Source organism: Microcaecilia unicolor, chromosome 9 (genome assembly GCF_901765095.1).
Source record: "Microcaecilia unicolor chromosome 9, aMicUni1.1, whole genome shotgun sequence".
In the NCBI taxonomy this organism is placed as follows: domain Eukaryota; kingdom Metazoa; phylum Chordata; class Amphibia; order Gymnophiona; family Siphonopidae; genus Microcaecilia; species Microcaecilia unicolor.
The window spans coordinates 32880610-32904724 of record NC_044039.1 but is presented as its reverse complement, the minus strand read 5'-3'; the positions used below and the strand labels follow the sequence as shown (position 1 = coordinate 32904724).

At 43.6% G+C, this 24115-nt stretch overlaps 1 protein-coding gene across 3 annotated transcripts in view; it reads right to left on the bottom strand.

Annotated features, from left to right (window-relative positions):
• Nucleotides 1–1054: 1054 nt before the first annotated feature.
• LOC115477726 (cystine/glutamate transporter-like) overlaps nucleotides 1055–24115 on the bottom strand; it is a 100657-nt gene continuing 77596 nt past the window's right edge. For all 3 annotated transcript variants that reach the window (XM_030214781.1, XM_030214780.1, XM_030214782.1), the window contains 5 exons: nucleotides 23008–23111; nucleotides 18639–18735; nucleotides 9300–9449; nucleotides 7508–7682; nucleotides 1055–1401 (listed from right to left, as the gene is read on the bottom strand). In XM_030214781.1, coding sequence (XP_030070641.1) covers nucleotides 1337–1401; nucleotides 7508–7682; nucleotides 9300–9449; nucleotides 18639–18735; nucleotides 23008–23111 — 591 coding nt within the window. In that variant the 3' untranslated portion in view covers nucleotides 1055–1336. The remainder of the gene's footprint in view (nucleotides 1402–7507; nucleotides 7683–9299; nucleotides 9450–18638; nucleotides 18736–23007; nucleotides 23112–24115) is intronic.

Here is a 24115-nt window from a genome sequence, read left to right as displayed (position 1 = left end):
AAAGGAATAGAAAACAAAAACGAGGGCATTATAATGCCTTTCTATCGTTCCATGGTGTGACCACACCTTGAATATTGTGTTCAATTCTGGTCACTGCATCTCAAGATATAGTGGAATTACAAAAAGGTACAGAGAAGGGAGACGAAAATGATAAAGGGGATGGGATGACTTCCCTATGAGGAAAGGCTAAAGCGGCTAGGGCTCTTCAGCTTGGAGAAAAGACGGCTGAGGGGAGATACGATAGAGGTCTATAAAATAATAAGTGGAGTGGAACGGGTAGACGTGAATCTCTTGTTTACTTTTTCCAAAAATACTAGGACTAGGGGGCATGCAATGAAGCTACAAAGTAGTAAATTTAAAATGAATCAGTGAAAATATTTCTTCACTCAACGTGCAATTAAACTCTGGAATTTGTTGCCAGAGAATGTAGTAAAAGCAGTTAGCTTAGTGGGGTTTAAAAAATAATTTTGATGGCTTCCTAAAGGAAAAGTCCATAGACCATTATTAAAATGGATTTGGGAAAAATCCACTGCTTATTTCTAGAATAAGCAGCATGAAATGTATTGTACTGTTTTGGGGTCTTAAAAAACAGAAAGGCAGTTGATCCGCAAACTCCAAGATGGGAGATGATAAAAGCAGATCAGTGATAGATATTTAAACTTTTATTCGTGTAAATAGTATGGCAATACTTATGTAACGGACTAGACAGGGGATCCAGAGAACCCCACCCCTGCATGCCCAGTCTCAACTGGAGAACCAGATCTCCAACCAGCCCAGGAGTTACATCCAATCAGCCACAGAACAGCTACATGCTGTCAGTCTACTATCTGCTTCAAACAGAGAATACCAAGCTGGCTGGAGCCGCATGGTGCCCTATATGGGCAGGGGTTCACAGATCATTGTTCTTTGTTTCCATCAGTCGATAGTAGGGCATAACCCATTTGTTCTAGACTGGTCTGGTAGACAGCTAAGAAGTATAGATATGTTTGTTATTTATTTCACTGATGTCACAAAATGAGAAGAAACACATGAATTTTATATTAAGGATGTACATTTTAATTTATTATAATGTCATTGGTTGTAAAACACACACAAGGCATGCCTTTTTTCATGTTAGTACATGGCTAAAAAGAAATACAATAAAAATGAAACTGCAAGTAATGAGGTAAAATTGTAAGCTTAATTATTGTAGGTGAACAAATGCAGATGTGAAAGTCACAATGTTGAAATTTATTGAGAGGCATTCATCATGAAAGGAATTAAATGCTTGCCGGATTGTTTTTTGTAATATCGGAAGACATCAATTTTGGCATGAAGAAAATCATAGCTGTGATCTTCAGTAGGTGCATATCTCCTGTGGGATGACTTGCAGGAGGATCTGCAGTTTTAAGGTGATATAATCTAGAAATTGAAAAACCACAAACACAGACGAAAAGAGCTGGTAAGGAGCATAGCTTAATCTAATTTCAAATGTGCTGCATTAACGAATTAAAATGAAGGGACTATACTGAATATCAAAACTATTGTACCAAAAAGTTGATTTTAGAAAACAATGCCTTCAGTCATTCTTCTAAGCAGGCAATCTACAAAATCCAAGATGTACAACAAAACAGCAGATCGATGGTACAAAGAAAGGTCCAAATTTATTCACCACGTAAAATCATAAATACATAAATAATTAAAAGCCAGACATGGCCTTGTTTCTCCCTTTCCAAGGGCTGCATCAGAGTCTATAAAAACCAACAGATATATTCCAAAAATACCACCCAATGGTAAAAAGCTCAACTCCAAACAGCAGAAATTTGTGGTGAATAAATTTGAACCCTTCTTTGTGCCATAGATCTACTGTTGCCTGTTCTTCTAAGATGGTCAGTTTACCTCAAGCCTGTCTTTACTCACCTGCTCTGTTTTCAGTTAAGGTGAACGATACCACGTTGATGGAGCGCTCGCTGACATAAGGTAGCTTGTCCATGAAATCAAAGGTGGTGCAGCACAAGGCTACACTCACCTATAGTAACTAGTAACCACTGGGGTAGTACATGGGTGACAAAATGCCATTCTACTACTATATTTACTGTTTATGGCATGTAGAAGGTAATTTTTTTTAAGAGGGTAAGAAAGCGCCTACTTAGGCATTATTTTGTAAAAACACATAGAGGGGCATTTTTGATATGACGTTTAAATCCGACTTTGGACATTTTGCTCTAAATGTCCCAGTTTCAGAATAGGAAACATAGCTATTTTCAAAACAGAACAATGTCTATCTTTTTGTTTTCGAAAATGGACATTTGCTAGATGTTTTGTGCTCAGGGTGTTTATCTTTTTGGTCCATTTTTCAAAAAAAAAAAAAAAGTCCAAGTGAAAAACTCAAAAAATTAAGCCACTGGAATATAGGAGGAACCACCATTCTTAATACACTGACCACACAGACATCCCAAGCAGGGCAGTGGGGCATCCTAGGGGGCACTGCAATGGATTTTACATAAAAGCTCCCAGGTACTCATCTCACCATTACCTTCTTATATATTGTGTACTGAGCCCTCCAAAACCCACCAATAACCCAACATCCTCACTGTACACCACTTACAATAGCCACCATGGCTGCAGGGATCACTTATATGTGAGTACAGTAGGTTTTTGGTGAGATTTGGAAGGCTCATGCTTTCAACCACAAGTATAACAGGCAGAATGGGATATGGGCCTGGATCCTCCTTCTCTACAGTGGATTACACCGACCACTAGGCTATTCCAAGGACCTGCTTACTGCTCTAATAGAACTGGCTATAACATCTGAGGATCTCATAGAGGCTGGTATGTACTGTTTCTTTCACATCTTTAGGGGGTGGGAGGGGGGGTCAAAACTTAATTCCCCCAGTGGTCATTTAGGGCACCTATTTGTGCCTTTTTCATTCTAAAAGCAGGTCTAGACCAAAATGTTTAGATTTTAGCCCCAGACGTTTTCGTTTGGTTGCCTTATGGCAGAAAAAAGTCCTAGAGTTAGTAATGCCCAAATCCTGCCCTCGACATGCCCCCAACATGCCCCCTTGTGATCTGGACGTATTGCCGACGAACGGCATATCAAAACATTTAAATAATGAATTTCAAAAATATCGATTTGAACGTTTTGGCAAGAAAAGCATCCAAATATGGCTTTGTGACACTTTTTGTTTGTTTTTCCATTTCGAAAATGAGCCCCAGAGGCACCTATATGTCATAAAATACAAGTGGCAGAAATTGCATCTACCTTGCAGCCACCATTTCTTTCCCACTTCCTGGTTCCTTATATTCCATCGTAATATCTTGCTTATCCTCCCAGCAGCAACTGCTGGACGTTCCCTCTCACAGGCGAGTTTGTCTGGATGCTACTCACCATCCTGGTTTTCAAGTTGTGGCTCCCACATTGTGGAACTGATTTGCACTACATATTCTTGTAGAGACTTAATTTCAAGCATTGAAGACTCATTATTTTGTCCACGCCTTTCCCCTGGCATGATGCAATTTGGACTGGGGTTTAGTTCGTGGACTGACTATAGGTGGCTTCTCCTATTGCTTCCTATTCTCCTTGGACAGTAGCTTGGTAGCATGTTGGATACGTATTTTAACTTTTACCCTCTTTTTTCCCCCCTATATTATGCTGTTTGTTTGTCTTCCCCTTTGGTTTATTTCGTTGTATAGATAATTTTAAATTTGTGGTATAGCAAATAAAGTTGATGATAATTAGTTAAGTATCTGCATAAATTAGGGTATTTGTATAATCTACATGTACACTTGAAATATCTACCCTGTATATATCTACCAGCAAAAATATACACCATCATGTCAATGTGCATATTTTTATGCCAGTCAGAATTTTACAGTAGGCCATTAACATGCATATGTGGCTGCATATATGTGAAACTGGCTTTGTAAGATGACTTGAAACCTTAAGTGTGTAGAAATTTGAATTGGTAATATAATTTGGCCCGAGACCATATCATTCACTGCCAGATATGGGATCTCACAAAGATACTGGTATATGATGGATAGTTATGAGTGTGATTGTTATTGCTGTAAGATGAATCATGAAGATTTCAATATATTAATAGAGAATGATGGGGTTTTTTTATCATCTGTTTGAGTTTAGTGTTTGTATTGATTAAGGAAGATTGTTTCTTGTCCATTTGGACTTTTCTGTCAAATTAATGGAGTTCTTTCCTCTCTTGATTTTGGTCTGTACCTTGCTTTAGCCTGCTACTACTACTACTACTACTAGTACTACTACTACTATTTAGCATTTCTATAGCGCTACAAGGCATACGCAGCGCTGCACAAACATAGAAGAAAGACAGTCCCTGCTCATAGAGCTTACAATCTAATAGACAAAAAATAAATAAAGTAAGCAAATCAAATCAATTAATGTGAATGGAAAGGAAGAGAGGAGGGTAGGTGGAGGCGAGTGGTTACAAGTCAAAAGCAATGTTAAAGAGGTGGGCTTTCAGTCTAGATTTAAAGGTGGCCAAGGATGGGGCAAGACGTAGGGGCTCAGGAAGTTTATTCCAGGCGTAGGGTGCAGCGAGACAGAAGGCGCGAAGTCTGGAGTTGGCAGTAGTGGAGAAGGGAACAGATAAGAAGGATTTATCCATGGAACGGAGTGCACGGGAAGGGGTGTAGGGAAGGACGAGTGTGGAGAGATACTGGGGAGCAGCAGAGTGAGTACATTTATAGGTTAGTAGAAGTTTGAACAGGATGCGAAAACGGATAGGGAGCCAGTGAAGGGTCTTGAGGAGAGGGGTAGTATGAGTAAAGCGACCCTGGCGGAAGACGAGACGGGCAGCAGAGTTTTGAACCGACTGGAGAGGGGAGAGGTGACTAAGTGGGAGGCCAGCAAGAAGCAGATTGCAGTAGTCTAAACGAGAGGTGACAAGGGTGTGGATGAGGGTTTTGGTAGAGTGCTCGGAAAGAAAGGGGCGGATTTTACGGATGTTGTAAAGAAAGAAACGACAGGTCTTGGCAATCTGCTGGATATGAGCAGAGAAGGAGAGAGAAGAGTCAAAGATGACCCCAAGGTTTCGAGCTGAGGAGACAGGGAGAATGAGAGAGAGCCATCAACAGAAATAGAAAACAGGGGGAGCGGGGAGGTGGGTTTGGGGGGGAGAATGAGAAACTCGGTTTTGGTCATATTTAATTTCAGATAAATCAGTAAGGTAAGTTTTATTAAACTTTAATAAATTGTATACTATGCTAAATCTAGAAACACAACCACAGGTCGAAAAGCTGATTTAGAAAGCTAAGAGAATACATCTAGGAAACTGCAGGAGCCCAAATATGGCTCTTCAAATCTTAGATACTTCTGAATATATACAGAGTATTATATTTATTCATCTTTGGGTCTGTCGCTGGATGCATGCAACAAAATTTGTTACTGGAGTAATTATTTTTTAATGAAAGTAGCAGCAACGTTTGCTTTGATATGTTGTGTAAAACAGAAACTTTCATATCTCATTGCAACAGACAAGCACCATTTCAAATTTGTCAGACTTGTAAAGCCAAGTCTACACTAGGCTTCTGGCTACTAGGACAAGGCCACGGGCTTAAAACAAGAAGCCATCCTCTATTTTTTCAACTCATAAACAAAACATGATACTCAGCTCAAGAAAGTAAGAAAAACCTGTGTTGACTTAGTTTGGAGTAACGTGGAGGGGCATAATCGAACGTCGCCGGCGATCTATTGTGGCAGCGGTGCTACAGTTGGCCGGAACCGTATTATCGAAAAAGATGGCCGGCCATTTTTTTCGATAATACGGTTTAGCCCGGCCAAATGGCGCAGATTTCGCCGGGTTTGAGATGGCCGGGTTTGTTTTTCAGCGATAATGGAAAAAAATACCGGCGATCTCCAACCCGGCGAAATCCAAGCCATTTGGTCGTGGGAGGAGCCAGCATTTGTAGCGCACTGGTCCCCCTGACATGCCAGGACACCAACTGGGCACCCTAGACATGTGGGTACAGTGGGTTTTGGAGGGCTCCCATTACCAGCACAAGTGTTACAGGTGGGGGGGATGGGTCTGGGTCCGCCTGCCTTAAGTGCACTGCGGTACCCGCTAAAAGTGCTCCAGGGACAGGACTTGTTGCTGCTGTATAAGCTTGCCACACCAGTTGACACCTGAACACTAATCTCTTTGAAAAAGTCCTTTATTTGAATAAGCACGTTTACTCACAGTTAACTGCAGATCAGAGGTTGTGCCCCACTGGCAAAGAGTCTTCCTGAGATTAGCAGTAGGTCAGAGCTGGCAGAATGGTGTACAATGCCCTCTTTCAGCCACATTCAAGGTAAGAACTAAGTTCTCTAACGTGGCTAACACATGAAAGGGATCTAAAACTGGCTTACAAACATGGCTACTACCTCATGGACTAACGGAAGTAAAACAGGGTACACTCTGACCCAGTTAGCAGGGGGAAAAGCACCATGGGAGTACAGCCCAGTACCCTACACCCACCACAATGCATTGCTGATGTGACTCTGCAGTGCACCTAACAGAAAAGGTGTCACGCTCACCCGAGAGCCACATCACAACCAGGGAAAGGCTGTCGGAGGATAGAACACATTCTGCCATCATGGAGGTGGGTACAGCATTTGAGGCTGGCATACAGGCTGGCAAAAAAAGGTTTTTAATTTTATTTTTTTTAGTGTGGGAGGGGATTGGTGACCACTGGGGGAGTATGGGGAGGTCATCCCCCATTCCCTCCGGTGGTCATCTGGTCAGTTGGGGCACCTTTTTGAGGCTTGGTCGTGAAAATAAAAGGACCAAGTAAACCCGGCGAAATACTGCTTATCACCGGGTTTTTTTTTCCATTATCGGCGAAAGCCGGCCATCTGGTAGCCACGCCCATGCCCGCCCATGTCCCGCCTTCGCTTAGCCAGTGACACGCCCCTTTGAACTTTCGCCGGCGAGGCGACGGGAAAGCGGCGATGCTGTCAAAAACGCAGCTTTCGATTATACCGATTTCACCGCTTTTCTGAGATCGCCGTCCATCTCCCGATTTGTGTCGGGAAATGGCCGGCGATCACTTTTGATTATAAGCTGGGACAGTAACATAGTAGATGACAGCAGAGAGAGACCTGTACGGTCCAGTCAGTCTGCCCAACAAGGTAAACTCATATGTGCTATTTTATGTGTGTACCTGACTTTGATTTGTATCTGCCATTTTCAGGCAGATTAATGAATCACCCATTTCATTCAAACTTCATGGTAAAATGAATCATGATTACAGAAAGAAAAACAGAGCCTCAGGTGCATACTTGTCGAAGGGATTCTTCTCAGCTTTGACTGATTGCAAGTATATATTGGACACTGTTTATTTGCCACCAAGCTGAGCTGAGAAATTAACTCATTGCTTCACACTGCTGCAAACTTAAGGCAAAGCACACAACAGCCAACAGTTCAGATCTGCCTGGAAGGTAAACTAATTTCTCATTTACTCTATCTGTTTCAAAGGCTACAGTTGTGACTTTGTTCACAGGTATACTCACTAGATAAAGAGCTGCAGGAAGTTGATTTTGCCCTCTTAACCATTAAAAAATAAACTGGTAAACCGGTCAAAATAATGAGGCAACCAAAGCCAACACTGTCTGGGGCAGAATAGATAGATATCATCACTGTGAAGAAGCAGATGGTAGTAAACAATATCGGGACAAAAAGTGGAACCTGGGAAAAGAAAACATGAATTAAAAATCTCTCTACAGTCACACCTTACCTGTATACTATAGATAAATTTACAGTCTGTCTAAAGGTACCTTCCAAAACCTTTTACCTTATGATAAGCAGACTGATCCAAAGGTATCTGAGTCCCTAGGTGAACCTTCAAATGTGAGCCCCCACCCCCGGGTGGCTCAGGACCTCCCATCTCGCATCTAACATCTCCTATTACCTCCCTCCCTCCGTGATGTCCAGCATCTCCTTTTCTCTCCCCTGTGATGTCCAGTATCTCCCATTCCCTACCTCCCCCCCCACAATGTCCAGCAACTCTCCTTCCCTATCTCCACCCCCAATAGTGTTCAACATCTCTTCCTTCCGTGATGTCCAGCACCTTCCCTTTCCTACCTCCCCCCCCCCCCCCCTCATGGTGTTCAGCATCTCTCTCCTTCCCTATTTCCTCCTCCCCCACCCAACTGTAGTGTCCAGCATCTCTCTCCTTCTTTCCTTCCCTATTCCTCCATTGATGAGCAACATTTCTCTCCTTCCCTATTTGCCCCCTCCCCCCCCCCCCCCGGTGATCTCCAGCATCTTCCCCATCCTCCCTCCAAGGTGTTCAGCAGCGGCACTAGTAGCCAGTCAGCTTGCCAACAAAACATTTATTGTGTCCGGTGCAGAGTCTTGGGCTTCTGCATATGCTCAAGGTCTACCAAGTCCCACCCATTCTAAAATAGGAAGTTTGGAGGGGGAGGAACCCAGTGGGTCTTGAGGCCCTGTTCTGGATCCAATAAGTGCTGTGTCAGCAAACTGATGCCACCCTGGAGATGGTAACAAAGGGAAGAGAAGCTGCTGAACCAGGGACATATCTAGCCCTCCCATTGGGGGGGGGGGGGGGGGGCAAGACACCTATAAGTATCAGAGATTCAGGATGGATAGAAGGGCCTTGAAATCTGGGTCATGACTAGCAGTATTTTTCAAAACAATTTTCCCGCTGTGCCCTGATGAAAAACACTTATCCCCATGACCCACATATCATCTTATGACTTGAAGTTTCAATCATTATCTTTAAAAACTTCATGTCAGTTACTAACTAAAATTAGACATTGATGAGTGGAGGAGTAGCCTAATTGATAGAGCAGTGGCCTGAAAACCAAGGAAGCTTGTTTCAAATCTCACTACAGCTCCTTGTGACCTTGGGCAAATCACTCAATCCTCCAATTGCCTCAGATAGGACCTACAACAGATTATGAACCCTCAAGGGATTTCTGCTTTTGTCTCCATCCCCTCCCCTTCTTCCCAGGCAGCAGATGCAGAGTTGAGGTAGGGGGAGGGGTAGGGTAATGATGGAGAGAACAGAGCACAGAGCGATTCTGTTTTCTAATCCAGCACTTCCGCCTCCTCCTCCTCCTCCTCCTCCCTTTATATACCTTCTAGGGAACAGGAGGAGAGGGAATGATGCTGACATAAATAGATTGGTAAACCACTATTCTGTTTTCTAATCCAACCTCTCTCTTCATGTCATTTCCCTCTAAGTAATTATGTGCCAGATAGTGGAATTTTTCTATGTTACCAAATGTTATATTAAAGGGTTTCCATTTCTGTTTGACATTATCTATATGTTTACTATACCTTGAAAGGTCTTGGAAGCTTGGGATGTCGGTAACGATGGATGATGAGCCCAAGGCTTGCAAGTCCTATGAAGAGCCAGCGAGAAAAGCCGAAAAACTTCAAGAGGAAGTAAATCTCTCCAATAGACACCAAGATTGCAATCATAGGGAACTAAGGAGACCAAAGACAGTGCACATTCAATTTTTTACTTTTTCTAGTCACAATGCTGTAATTCCATAAAGAGGCGCCTACAACATGCCTGCTTGTAGCCTATCCTATAAAGAAAAGCATGCATGTACATTTATTTAGAGAATACCAGTAGAACATCTCACAAATGTGCGTAGAATAGAGGGATAGAACTTCTGAAAATGCTCGTGCATAGATGTCAACAGAACACATGTAAATCATAGTATTCTATAATCTGTGCATGTGTGCCCTGCCCATGTTCTACTCAGAATGATCCCATGTGAAACTAGAACCCATCGTATTTAGGCATCATCTTATAGAATAGCACATAGCTGGAATATTGGCATTTACACACTTGTACACAATCATACATGTATTGTGACAAGGCTAGCTCCTGGGGCCCCGCAGAGAGGCAGTTAATCCCCCGAACTACGATTCCCAGAAGCCCTTGCAAGAAGGAGAGAGGAGGGTAGCCCCAAAAGGGTGGAACAGATTTCCAACCCCAGCAGGGGGAGCAGTGGCTCAGTGCTAGGTCAGCCAGTTACTCCCTTGACCACTAGAGGGAGAAGGGGAGGTGAAGCTCAATCCCTTGGCAGCATCGCCAGTATATAATTACCCCCAGCTGTGAGAGAAGGGAGAAATTTCCTGTTGGTTCCCAGCCACCCGGAGGGAGAGGAAACTGAGAGAGAAGCTGCCATGGAGCATGTGGAGGATGGAAAGGGCCTGCCACTGGAGCTTCCCTAGGGGAGAAAAGTAAGCTGCCATGGAGTGTGAGAATGTAAATGCAGCATGGTCCAGCACATGAAGGCAGTGTGAGAGGCCACAGGGGTATGGTGCTGTGAGGTAGGAGGAAAGCTGCCATCCCTGCTTAGTACAGGGCAGTGGCATAGCGAGGGCGGCTGACACCTGGGGCGGGTCGCCGCTGTGCACCCCCCCCCCCGGGTGTAGCACGGCGCAACCCCCCTCGGCGCATGCACCCCCCCCTCGGAATGCATTCTTACCGCTGGCGCTCCGCCCCGAGTGCACGTCGTCGCTGGGAGCTGCGTCGGCTCCGCTGGTTCCCTGCTCTCTCTGCCCCGGAACAGGAAGTAACCTGTTCCGGGGCAGAGACAGCAGTGAACCAGCGGAGCCGACACCCCTCCAGCAGCGTGCCCCCTTGGCGGACCGCCCCACCGCCCCCCTTCCTACGCCACTGGTACATGGTCCTCCTGGGTGTTGTGAAGAGGACGGGTGCATTAAGTACTGGTTTCCTTTGAAGAGACTGTTTGTGAAAGTTGGGAATTATTGGGATGTATAGAACAGCAGGCTGAACTTTGATTAAGCCCTTCTGAGGGAGAGGAGAAGGTAGTGCAAAGGAAGTGGGCCTGAACTGTTAAGGAACTGAATGCTGGCTGGAGTTTTGAACCTGGCCTGAACCCTTTTGTAAACTGCATTTTGATGTTGGGAGTGGAATTGAATTGAGAATAAAACACTTTGGCCCTAAGTCCAAATGGCAGTCTTGTTCTTCACCGGGAGCCTGTGAGCCTAACAGGGCTGCCGGCACCAACCCAGAGCTGAGGAAGCGGACCCCTTTACAGTATCGATGCTGGTATTCTGGGCATTTAAATGCCTTCCTGGCACCTAAATATTGGTGCCCTCCTTATAGAAATACCCCCAATATGTTAAATACCAGGCAGGTCTAATTAAGCTAGTTCAGCAAAGGGGCATCAAAACACCATTGGAATATGCTCTTCACATTTTATTCCTGTTCAAAGCAGGGGCGTAGCTACTATGGGGCCACGGGGGCCTGGGCCCTGGTAGATTTGGCCCTGGACCCCCCCGCCGACGACCCTCTCAACACCACCTCCCACCGCCAACCCGCCGTCACCGTCTGCTACTTTTGCTGGCGGGAAACCCCAACCCCCGCCAGCCAAAGTCTTCTTCCTTCGTTTGGTTTCTCGTACAACGTGCAGGACGTCAGACTCACAGAAACAGAATGAAGCCCTGCAGATCGCAAGGCTTCTTTCTGTTTCTGTGAGTCCTGACGTCCTGCACGTTGTACGTGCAGGACGTCAGACTCGGAAACCAAACGAAGGAAGAAGACTTCGGCTGGCGGGGGTTGGGGTCCCCTACCAGCAAAGGTAGGCGACGGCGGGCGGGAGCGGGCGGGGGGGTCGAGAGGGTCGGCGGTGGGGGGGGGGGGGGTCAAAGTTGGTGGTGGTGGTGCTGGCAGCGGTGGGGGGTGGCGGCAATGGTGGCGGGGGGGGGGGGGGGTCGGCGGTGCCAGGAGGGGGGTTAAAATGTGCCCCCTCACCTCGGGCTCTGGACCCCTCTCCCGCCGAAGTCTGGCTACACCCCTGGTTCAAAGAGACAGTAAAAAATGGGATGCACCAAGGTTGTTCTCCATATAAAATAACCAAAGTGGTATCACTTCCAGTGTGTCATGGTCTGCCAGTATATGAGAGCTAGCACAACCTGTGCTGAATTTTCTATTAAAATTGTGGCTGCAGTAGGGCTGGTGTTGCCCTACAAACAGCAGGAGTCGCCGACCAAGAAAGGGATCTTGGCGTTGTTCTTGATGATATGTTGAAACCCTCTGCTCAGTGTGCAGCAGCGACGGCTAAGAAAGTAAATAGAATGTTAGGTATTATTAGGAAAGGAATGGAAAACAAAACTGAGGACGTTATAATGCATTTGTATCAGTCTATGGTGCGACCGCACCTTAAATACTGTGTGCAATTCTGGTCACCGCATCTCAAAAAAGATATAGTGGAATTAGAAAAGGTACAGAGAAGGGCGATGAAAATGATAAAGGGGATGAGACAACTTCCCTATGAGGAAAGGCTGAAGTGTCTAAGGCTCTTCAGCTTGAAGAAAAAATGGCTGAGAGGAGATATGATAGAGGTCTATAAAAATAATGAGTGGAGTGGAACGGGTAGACGTGAATCGTTTGTTTACTCTTTCCAAAAATACTAGGACTAGAGAGCATGCTATGAAGCTACAAAGTAGTAAATTTAATACAAATCAGAGAAAATGTTTCTTCATTCAAAGTGTAATTAAACTCTGGAATTTGTTGTCACAGAATGTGGAAAAAGGCAGTTAGCTTAGTGGTGTTTTAAAAAGATCTGGACATCTTCCTAAAAGAAAAGTCCATAGACCATTATTAAATTGACTTGAGGAAAATCCACTGCTTATTTCTGGGATAAGCAGCATAAAATATATTGTACTTTTTTGGGATCTTGCCAGATATTTGTGACCTGGATTGGCCACTGTTGGAAACAGGATGCTGGGCTTGATGGACCTTTGGTCTGTCCCAGTGTGGCAATACTTATGTACTTATGTACCAACATGCTACTGTGCTGTTTTACCACACAATATCTTAGTTTTACAGCATTGCCATAGACAGGAACTTCACACATTCTGGCAAGGCAATTTGATAACAACTGATAAGGTGCAGATGATTTCACATGAAACACAACCTAAGGCGGATGAGTTGGCAAACTACTTTTGCACTAAAACAGATATTATTAGGCACAGTCTTGTTGAAACCAGACAGGATTGCCAATGGTGGGAGCAACAGGAGGAGAGAGGCAGACCCGTCAGGAGCAGGAGAGAAAAAAACTACAGCACTGGGTCCCCCTTGGAGGCTGAGGAGGATCCGGAGCTTCCCCCAGCGCTGCTGTTCTGCCCACGCCGGCTGCTTTTTCTCTCAGGTGCACAGTCAGTGCTGGAGAAAGATGTCTTCTGCTGGCGGGGCCTCGGGATCCCCACCAGCCAAGGTACTTTAATTCTGTTGCGGCAGTGGCAGCGATCGGCAGGGCCGGTCTTAGCAATTGCGGGGCCCTGTGCAGACCAGTTTGGTGGGGCCCCCTCACCCCACCTAGCCCCGTCCCTTGTTGACAAGATGCATTTTAAACATTTATTTTTATTTCAAATAAAGACAAATCAAGCAAAACTTGTACAGAAAAACTAATTCTAATATGCAAAATGCTATCACAGGAAACCTTCGGGTTTAAAAAGCAAAACCATGTGCATGTAAGGACTGGATAAATGAATTAAAACTAATCTGCTTAATATGTAATACTTGGTAGCAATAATGAAACAGTGATTGAATATTCACATAGAAAGCAGCCTGAGCCAACAGATTTATTTTCCACTGAAATTAATTAACTTTGTATGAACTTGACTGCTAATAGTGTGCTGAACTGGACAATGCTGGCACATTTACACTGACTCTGGACAGTTCTGCACGAAGGAAACCCTTCCCTCATTAATCAATACCTTCTCTGTGAAACAGTAATAATAATAATAATTTAAAAAAGCATGTGCATTCCACAAAGCAAAAGGAACAAGTTCCCACATGCCATCTTTTTTTTTTTCTTTTGATGTAGGCACAGGAAAAAAAAAGATTTTAAATGCTCCCAGGTTTCAATCTAAGTAATTCATGTTTAATGTGGGATAAAATGCCATAAATAAGTAAATAAATAGAGACTCTGAATGCTGAGCATTTAATTCTCATAACATGATGTCTGTTTAGTGGCCCTTTACCAGGAGAAAAAAAAATCTGTGCACAAAAATAATAATACATGGATGTCCCTTTAATCAGCCCCTCCAAATGACATAGATATTACCTTAATTTTTTTTTTTTTACAGTATCCTCCTCACCCACCCACCTATTCCACACCTCCTTCCCGCTCCCCCGAGCCGCAGTGTGACCTCCCGGCACATATCTGAAACCACCCTAGTGGTCTAGTGGAGTCTTCGGGGCAGGAAAGATCCCGTCTTTCCTGTCCGCTGCCGGCGCTGATCCTCTTGTTGCTGCATCTTCTTTTAAATCTGTCGAGACTTCCAACGATGGCCTCACACAGTGGCGTACCAAGGGGGGGGGGCAGTGGGGGCGGTCCTCCCCGGGTGCACGCCGCTTGGGGGGTGCCGCGCACCTGTCAGCTCTTCGTTTTCATGCTTCCTCTGTCCCGGAACAGGTTACTTCCTGTTCCGGGGCAGAGGGAGCATTGAAACGAAGAGCCGAAAGGCGCGTGGCACCCCCCCCCCCTCCCTCTTCTTGAGGGAGATTGTCATAAAAACTCTGCAAACGCACTAGTCAGAAACTAAGAAATGAACTTATACATCAACTCTACAAGAAAAAAAGAATAATACAAACCCAAAGGGATGTAATCATGAGGAACATGGAGGAATTACATCCACACCTTGTGAACCAACTTAAAGAGGACCTACATAACATCCAAGGAGAAAAACAATACATTGCTATCCGCAAAAAAGAAATAAAGCTATATTCTCCCTTGCAAAATCAAAAAGAGAGAAACTGCTTATCCTTGAATAGCTACAGCTCTGCAGAACCAACATCCCCAGACACCTTGGAGACACTTGGATACACATCTGAGGCATGTGAAAATCAGAGCCCAAACAAACCAGGGAATACTGATCACACCTTTACAGATGCAAACCAAATGGGGATAATAAATCTCTCGAACCATCAATTATCACAGCATGAGGTCTCTATGCTATCCAAAGGGCTCTTATTCTGCCCATCCAGTAAACTAGATGAAATCCAACTATATTCAGACCTAGAAGAATTCTTTAGAAAAATGCGCCTTAAAACACATTTCTATAATAAAGGGACACCAAACAGACTGGAATACAGTCTTACACAAAAGAACACTTATTTCACCCCACAGGAGGGACAAAACTACAAGCTGGATAATTACATAGAAAGTTTCAGACATAGGGTGAAATCCCAACTTTCCAACAAACAAAAGAGAATCCTGTACAATCTTACCCCACCAGAAAGAGCGGCCATAAGAACCCTACAAACTAACGAACGCATTATCATCAAACCCGCAGACAAAGGAGGCGCAGTGGTAATTATGGACATACAAAAATACATTGAAGAGGGGCACAGACAGCTCTCAGACAATAAATACTACAGGAAACTAACTGAGGACTCCACACAGGATTACACAAAACAGCTGAAAGACCTTATCAAAACATTTCCTACACAAGCGCAACCTCACCTGAAGAAACTCATACCAAACCAGCCTTCTATGGGCACATTCTACAAGCTACCCAAGATCCACAAACCGGGAAACCCTGGCAGACCAATCATATCAGGTATTGGCACACTCACGGAAGAAATATCTGGATTCATACAGGGAATTCTGAAACCTCTCGTACACAAAACTAACAGCTTTATACAAGACACCACAGATTTTCTGAATAAATTGAAAAATATCAAGCAACTACCACCTAACACCCTTCTGGTCACGATGGATGTAGAATCACTATACAGCAACATTCCACATGCGGATGGCATAGCTGCATGTGGAAGACTCCTAAAAAAATCCACACTGGACCATCAATACTCACCAGAAACTATTACAAAATTAATCAAATTCATTTTAACTCACAACTACTTCCGCTTTAACAATGATATCTATCTACAAATAATGGGCACTGCGATGGGCACCAGGACAGCACCCCAATATGCCAACCTTTTTATGGCTGAGCTGGAAGAGACATTTCTGAATACACACCAGACCAAACCTCTAAAATACTACCAGTACATCGATGACATTTTTATGATTTGGACGGAGGGTGAAGAAACTCTGAAACAATTTTATTCTGCCTTCAATACATACCATCCTACAATCAGATTCAAAATTGACTACTCCCCAGAAAAAGTCAATTTTTTGGACACCACGGTCTCAATCAGTGATGGCTGTATACAAACATCTATATACAAGAAACCCACAGACAGATGCAGCTACCTCCACAACTCCAGCTTCCATCCTTCACATACAAAAAGATCCATCATTTACAGCCAAGCCACAAGATACCACCATAGCTGCTCTGACCCAGGGGACAGAGACAGACACCTTAAAAGCCTGACTGCATCCTTCAAACAGAAAGGCTACAACCCCAAAATAATCTCCAAGAATATTGTCTCCTCCCTCAAAACACCCAGGGAGAATCTGCTACAGTACAAGGAGAAAAAATCCACAGACAGAATCCCCCTTGTAGTGACATACAATCCAGAGCTGGAAAAACTGAGGAAAATCATAAGAGATCTACAACCTATACTCCAGGAGGATGAATTACTGAAAGAGATATTCCCATCCCCACCAGTACTGGCCTTCCGACAGCCACCCAACTTAAAACACGAGCTAATCAGAAGTAAACTTCCATCACAGACTGAAAAGGAACAGAAGGGCACACTTCCCTGTAATTTATCCAGTTGCAAACTATGCCAAAATATTTCACAGGACCCCACAGTCATCCACAAAGGAAAGATATTCAACATAAAGGAATCTTTTACTTGCTCATCTTCCAATGTGGTATATATCATTCAGTGTAAAAAATGTAACGAAGGATGCTATATTGGAGAAACAGGCCAGATGCTTAAGACAAGATTCAATTTACATAGACATCACATGAACAATACTGGTGCCAGTAGGGTTCCCACCCCTGTTGGTCAGCATTTTACAGGACCAGGACACTGTACCAGTGACTTCACAGTGAGAATCCTGAAATGTAACTTTAAAACCATACAAGAACGTAAGACCTTTGAAGTCAGAATGATTGAATATTTTAACACCCAACAGAAAGGACTTAACAAGGATCTGGGGTTCCTAGCCCATTATAAACCATAAAGCTGTATTTCTCTCCACCCCTCACCTATCCACACCCATCCTGTTAGAATATCAATGATATGCTTTGATGTCCCCATGCATACCTCCTACCCACCCCCATCCTCCCACCCTGTCAGACTGTCATAGTAATGCTTGAATGTTTTCACTTATATACACTGTCAGCTAGCACATTTGCTGATTTCCGATCTGACGAAGAAGGGCAACCTTCGAAAGCTAATCAAGAAATATATTAAGTTATGTCCAATAAAAAAGGTATCATCTTATTTTCTTTTCCATGTTTTATTTTGTTTGATTTCTATTGATAATCATAAAAACTGATAATTGGGCTAAAGCTAATTTTCTGAAATTGAATAGAAAAAAGACTAAGGTTGTTTGGTTTGGAGATTATGAGAAGCTGACAGCTAATTATTTGGAATTGGGTACAGGTCAGAAACTAATGATTGAGGACCACTCAAAAGTGTTGGGAGTCATAGTTGATTCAGGTTTAATTTTTGAATCACATGTGAAGGCACCATTGTTCCCCAAACTTGCATAGTCCTCAGTATTGGGATGCACCATTGTTCCCCAAACTTGCATGGCCAGTGTTGGAGAAAGCTCCAATCTCATGGAACTTATGGAAAGTTCTAGAAGAGAGAATCAGATCTGCTTTGGCCTGTGAAGGGCTATGAGAATCATAATTCCATGGTCCTCTAAGCTTCAGGAGAGTTTTTGCTATGAGAGGCATTGGAAGATATGTCTACAGAAGTCCCACCCCCATCTCGGAGGAAAGCATCTAGAGCAGAATTGAGGGAAGTTTCTGTTGTAAAGCATGGCAAAAAAGATCTGTCAATGGAGCTGCCCACTCTCAAAAAATCTTGTAAGTCACCTTCTCATCTGGGGAAATAAGTGGAGGTCATCCCTGATTCCGTCTAGTGGTCATCTGGTTATTTAGGGCACCTTTTTGTGCCTTATTTGTTATAGAAACAGGTCTAGTTCAAAACATCTTAGTTTCAGTCCTGGACGGTTTGGTTTTGTTCCATTATGGCTGAAAAACGTCTAAGTCTTAGGAACGCCCAAGTCCCGGCCTGAACATGCCCCTGACATGTCTCCTTGAGATTTGGATGCACTTCTGATGGACTTCATGGAAAAAAAAAACATCTAAAAATAGGTTTCGAAAATACTGATTTGGACATTTTTGTGTGAAAAACATCCAAATGCTGTTTTTATCCCACTTTTGAGATGTTTTTCTGTTTTGACAATGAGCCCAACTATGTACTGGAAGGAGGGTTAGATTTAGCTTTGGTTTTAAATCGCAGTGAGAAAGAACCCTAGCATATTAAATCTAGCCAGTCAATTTTTGATTGGCTAAATTTTACCTGCAGAAGGTGCAGCTGAACATCTGACTAGGGATAATGAAGTTCTTGCAATACAGACTTCATATTCTACAAATCTGAATATAGAATGAGACCAAATTAAATACATACCATACACGCAGATCCAATTTTAAAATAAACCCAGAACTATGGAATAGAAACTAAAGGATTCTCACCAAAAGTATAACAGCTGGGAGGGGAGTATTCCTATGGATATTGATCATGGAGAAGATCAGAGGCCACTGTCTCTCCCTTGAGGCAACAAAGAGAGTCCTGCCAAAAGACAGAGGATTAATTACAACTTTCTGAAAAATCAAGTCCAACAAACACCAAATACAAGCACTGAGAGTTAAGGTCTGCTTGATATGCAAAAAACACACGGAGTAGGGAAGATAACAAGCAGGACTGGTTTAATCATTAGGCGGACTATGCAATCCCCTAGTGCCAGCTTCTAGAGGGCAGCAAAGAGCAGCTGCAATCATAGCAAAACAATAGATCCTAACTACAGCCCCTCTGAGTGGGAATCCGCCACCTACAGTCCTGCCAGTAGGTGGTGCTGTTTCACTATCACATTTTCAATAGTGAGGGACAGGCAAGCTCTGCAGGACTCTATGGAATTTGCCTGTCTCTAGCGATTGAAAACACAATATTGAAGCATCATCCTCCACTGGCAGCAAGGCAGTTGAAGGACTCCTGCTCATCTTAGAGGTAACAGTGACTACAGCACAAACTCAAGAACCATTATTATTATTATTAGCATTTGTATAGCGCTACCAGACGCACGCAGCACTGAACACATGACACAAAGAGACAGTCCCTGCTCAAAAGAGCTTACAATCTAAATAATACAGACAGACAAGACAGTTACGGGTGAGGGAAGTAATGGGTGAGAAGGAAGGAAGGGACAAGGGGGAGGGCAATTGAGTAGTGGCTAGGAGCCAAAAGCAATAGTTTTCAGCATAGATTTTCAGCATAGATTTGAAAACAGGTAGAGATGGAGCTAGACGTATAGGTCCAGGAAGTCTATTCCAGGCATAAGGTGCCGCGAGAGAAAAGGAACGGAGCCTGGAGTTAGCAGTGGAGGAGAAGGGGGACGACAAGAGAGATTTGTCCAGTGAGTGGAGTTAGCCATTAGCACATCCACAGGGAGGGTTATTAGTTGTAAGATACCCCATTTCCCAAGTAAATGGCTTTTTTGGAAATTGTTTCATATATAGAAACATAATGAGGGCAAAGTTTAATATTTAAAAGTGTCCTATTAACTTATACATTTTTATGAAATCATTCTAGAGGGATGGTCATGACTGTTGCATTTAATTATTAAATCCCAGGGGGAGGCCCAGAATCCTGAAAGGCAAAAGGGGGGGGGGGGAGAGAAACAAAGCTGAAGGTTTATCTAGGGTGGCTAATATCCTTGTACCAGTCCTGATAACCAGATTATTTTAGTCAGTGATCTTTAGCAGAAGTGGAGGAGTGGCCCCCCAAACCCACCTCCCCGCTCCCCCCGTTTTCTATTTCTGTTGATGGCTCTCTCATTCTCCCTGTCTCCTCAGCTCGAAACCTTGGGGTCATCTTTGACTCTTCTCTCTCCTTCTCTGCTCATATCCAGCAGACCGCCAAGACCTGTCGTTTCTTTCTTTACAACATTCGTAAAATCCGCCCCTTTCTTTCCGAGCACTCTACCAAAACCCTCATCCACACCCTTGTCACCTCTCGTTTAGACTACTGCAATCTGCTTCTTGCTGGCCTCCCACTTAGTCACCTCTCCCCTCTCCAGTCGGTTCAAAACTCTGCTGCCCGTCTCATCTTCCGCCAGGGTCGCTTTACTCATACTACCCCTCTCCTCAAGACCCTTCACTGGCTCCCTATCCGTTTTCGCATCCTGTTCAAACTTCTTCTACTAACCTATAAATGTACTCACTCTGCTGCTCCCCAGTATCTCTCCACACTCGTCCTTCCCTACACCCCTTCCCGTGCACTCCGCTCCATGGATAAATCCTTCTTATCTGTTCCCTTCTCCAGTACTGCCAACTCCAGACTTCGCGCCTTCTGTCTCGCTGCACCCTACGCCTGGAATAAACTTCCTGAGCCCCTACGTCTTGCCCCATCCTTGGCCACCTTTAAATCTAGACTGAAAACCCACCTCTTTAACATTGCTTTTGACTCGTAACCACTTGTAACCACTCGCCTCCACCTACCCTCCTCTCTTCCTTCCCGTTCACATTAATTGATTTGATTTGCTTACTTTATTTATTTTTTGTCTATTAGATTGTAAGCTCTTTGAGCAGGGACTGTCTTTCTTCTATGTTTGTACAGCGCTGCGTATGCCTTGTAGCGCTATAGAAATGCTAAATAGTAGTAGTAGTAGTAGTAGTAGTAGTGGTTAAGGTGGTGGACTTTGGTCCTGAGGAAGTGAGTTCAATTCCCACTTCAGGCACAGGTAGCTCCTTCTGACTCTGGGCAAGTCACTTAACCCTCCATAGCTGCAGTGAGTGGGGAAAGCACGGGGTACAAATGTAACAAAAAAAAGATTAAATATTCAACAGACCCTAACTGGCTAGATTGTCAGCTGATTCTGTGATAAGTACAAATTTTTAACTAATAATGATAGAAACAAAGTGCTAGAGTGGCTTTTCTGAAAATATTTGTACAATGGAGCATTTAAATTTGCCAAAATGCTTGTTAATGACTTTTTCTGTGTGCTCTTCCCATGGTGTTCTGGGCTGCATAAAACTCGATAGCAGGCCGCATTCGGCCCATGGGCTGCAAGTTGCCCACTCCAGGTCTACAGAACCTATAATATGTACAAGAGTGCATTGAAGAGACAAAAGAAAATCTCATATCTAGGTCTGTGCAGGTTTAGAAACTTTTATTTCTTTTTTTTTGTTTCCTGGATGAGGGTTCATTCTATTTTTTCATTTGCTATTAGCAACGCACACTACAACCAAAACCAGCACTTTAAACTGAAACCCCTCAACTCCCTCCCACTACACAATCCTCCTCCCATCCACCTATTCCCTCTCCCCATATTTGACCTCTGCCCTGTTTTTTTAAAAAAAGAGACAGACCTGATCCTCAGTCATTCCTGTCCTACCAGTCAGGTAACCCCTATTGTCACTTGACCCATCTCATTCTCTGCTTTTATTCTGGGACTGTCGGTTTACCCACAAAAAGGCCTACCCCAACGATCCTACGTAAACCTCTTCACCCAAAACACAGCATGCCTAATGATCGTACTGGACAACACACAATCTTCATCCCTTCCGACCCTCCACGTATACCTCATTCGATCACTATACAACCTTGTATTTGCTATCAACCGACCTGGCAAACGCCTTAACAGTACTATGTAAGCCACATTGAGCCTGCAAATAGGTGGGAAAATGTGGGATACAAATGCAACAAATAAATAAATAAATAAAATACTAGCTGACTCTAGTTTCCTGGGGTAGGCAATTCCAAAAACTAGTGCCAAAATGTGTCACGGTAATAGGGTCCACTTAGCACCAATTCCTTGTTGACATTTGAGCGTACTTAGGCCATTATAGGAATGGGATTTGATAGACCACCTTTCTGTGGTTACAATGAAAGCGGTTTACATATTATATACAAGTACTTATTTTTATACCTGGGGCAATGGAGGGTTAAAGAGGGTGGAGGAGTGGACTAGTGGTTACGGTGGTGGACTTTGGTCCTGGGGAACTGAGGAACTGAGTTCGATTCCCACTTCAGGCACAGGCAGTTCCTTGTGACTCTGGGCAAGTCACTTAACCCTCCATTGCCCCATGTAAGCCGCATTGAGCCTGCCATGAGTGGGAAAGCACGGGGTACAAATGAAACAACAAGGAACTGCAGCAGGAATCAAACCTGGTTCCCCTGGTTCTCAGGCCACTGCACTAGCCATTATAGAATACTGTCATGTCAATGGCTAGTGTAAGTTGGCAATGCTAAATGCGCCATGGAATACATGCAATTGATAGCGTTCTCTAAGTTGCATGCTTCGGCTTGGTGAGATGCCCATGACATGCATATGCTCTGTCCACAGATACAGAGCAAATCAGAGGGAAACAGCAACACAAATGAGTCAAAGAACAAAACGGCGAAGTGGGCCACAGATGGGACAACCAGACTGAGCCAAATCGTTGAAGGAAACGGGTTTTATTACAGGGCCCGACACAGTCCGTGCTTCAGCAAAAGCCTGTGTCAGGGATCAAGCCTGCGTGTCACAGTAGCACAGTGCTTCCTACGTAATGAAGAAGCAGCAAAATAGGACTTCTTACTGCTCGTACACTAAAGTGATGAGCTCGCAGGTATGCCATCCTTGAAGTTGCATGCTAAATGACATACATGAGCAGTTACAGAATAGTGCCTAGCATGTGTGCATGTAACTTTCAGTTATCGACTCACAGTTGTGACAGTGAACTATGAGCGCCTAACTTTAGGAACTAGCTTACAGAATTGCCTTTACGGTTAAAGAAAAAAGAATCAAATATCAAGGTGAATGAAACACACTGATAAAACATGAATAGAATCCATTACCCTTACCTGGATAAACCATAACTTCCAGCATTTAAAGTCCCAAGGCAAGACAGAGACACGAGTACAGGAATAACCGTAACAAGCCCTTTGAAGGCTTGATCAGCAAAACTCTAGAGGGGGGGAAATGCCAAAATTTGTGTCAGCCTGATTTTGTAAATGTCTTATGTATAACTTATATCCAGGTTTTCCTGTTCCTTGACCTCTTCACCCTTCTATTAATAAATTGGCACTGAAACTTTACATCATCTTATAAAGAAACCCCACAGAAGATTTAATAGTTTTAACCACATTCACCCATGAAGGGTCATTTCATATCAGGGATCCTACGTGGCAGGCCCCAAACAGGAATCTATTTTCTACAGGCAACAGAGGCCCCTATTTGCCTTTATTAAATAGGCTCTCACAATGCCCCCCAGTAGCAAACAAATTCACACCTACTCTATCCCCCAAATTCTATAAACGGCATCTTAAGTTGTGCATGCTAATTCAGCCGCATGGCCAAATTGCGCACACAACTTGATTAACAAGCCAATCAGTGCCAGTCATTGGTACTTAACCAACTAGCAGAACTAATTGGCATTAATTAAAAATTTATGCACACAGTTTTCTAAGCTTATCCTATAACGGGGTGCATGTAAATTCTAATGTGTGCAGTCAAAAGGGGGGATGGCCATAGGCGGCTTGTGTGCATTTCAATAAACTATGCACCCTATTATGGAATACACCTGATCTGCGCCTAACTTATTTAAGCCTGGTTTTAGGTGGTTTGAATGGGTGCACCTAAATTATAGTCACAAGAACAGCACATGAGCATGTTCTATAAACTACATGTAACGTTAGGCATAATTTATAGACTCACACTAACTGTGTGGTTTTTTCATACTGATTTTAAGGCGCCATTTATAGAATTTGACCTAGTGTGTATACACACGTACTCTATAAAATGTACGCATGTATTGCAATTCCACCTCAGTTCCACGCGTACATGCAGATCATATAAAAGTAGTGCAATCTTATGGTGTTCTTACTTTTTACACGTGTCCCCATGCACAATTTTATTAACAGCCATTTACATGTAAAAATATGGTTTAAACCCATCCCTATATTTGATATA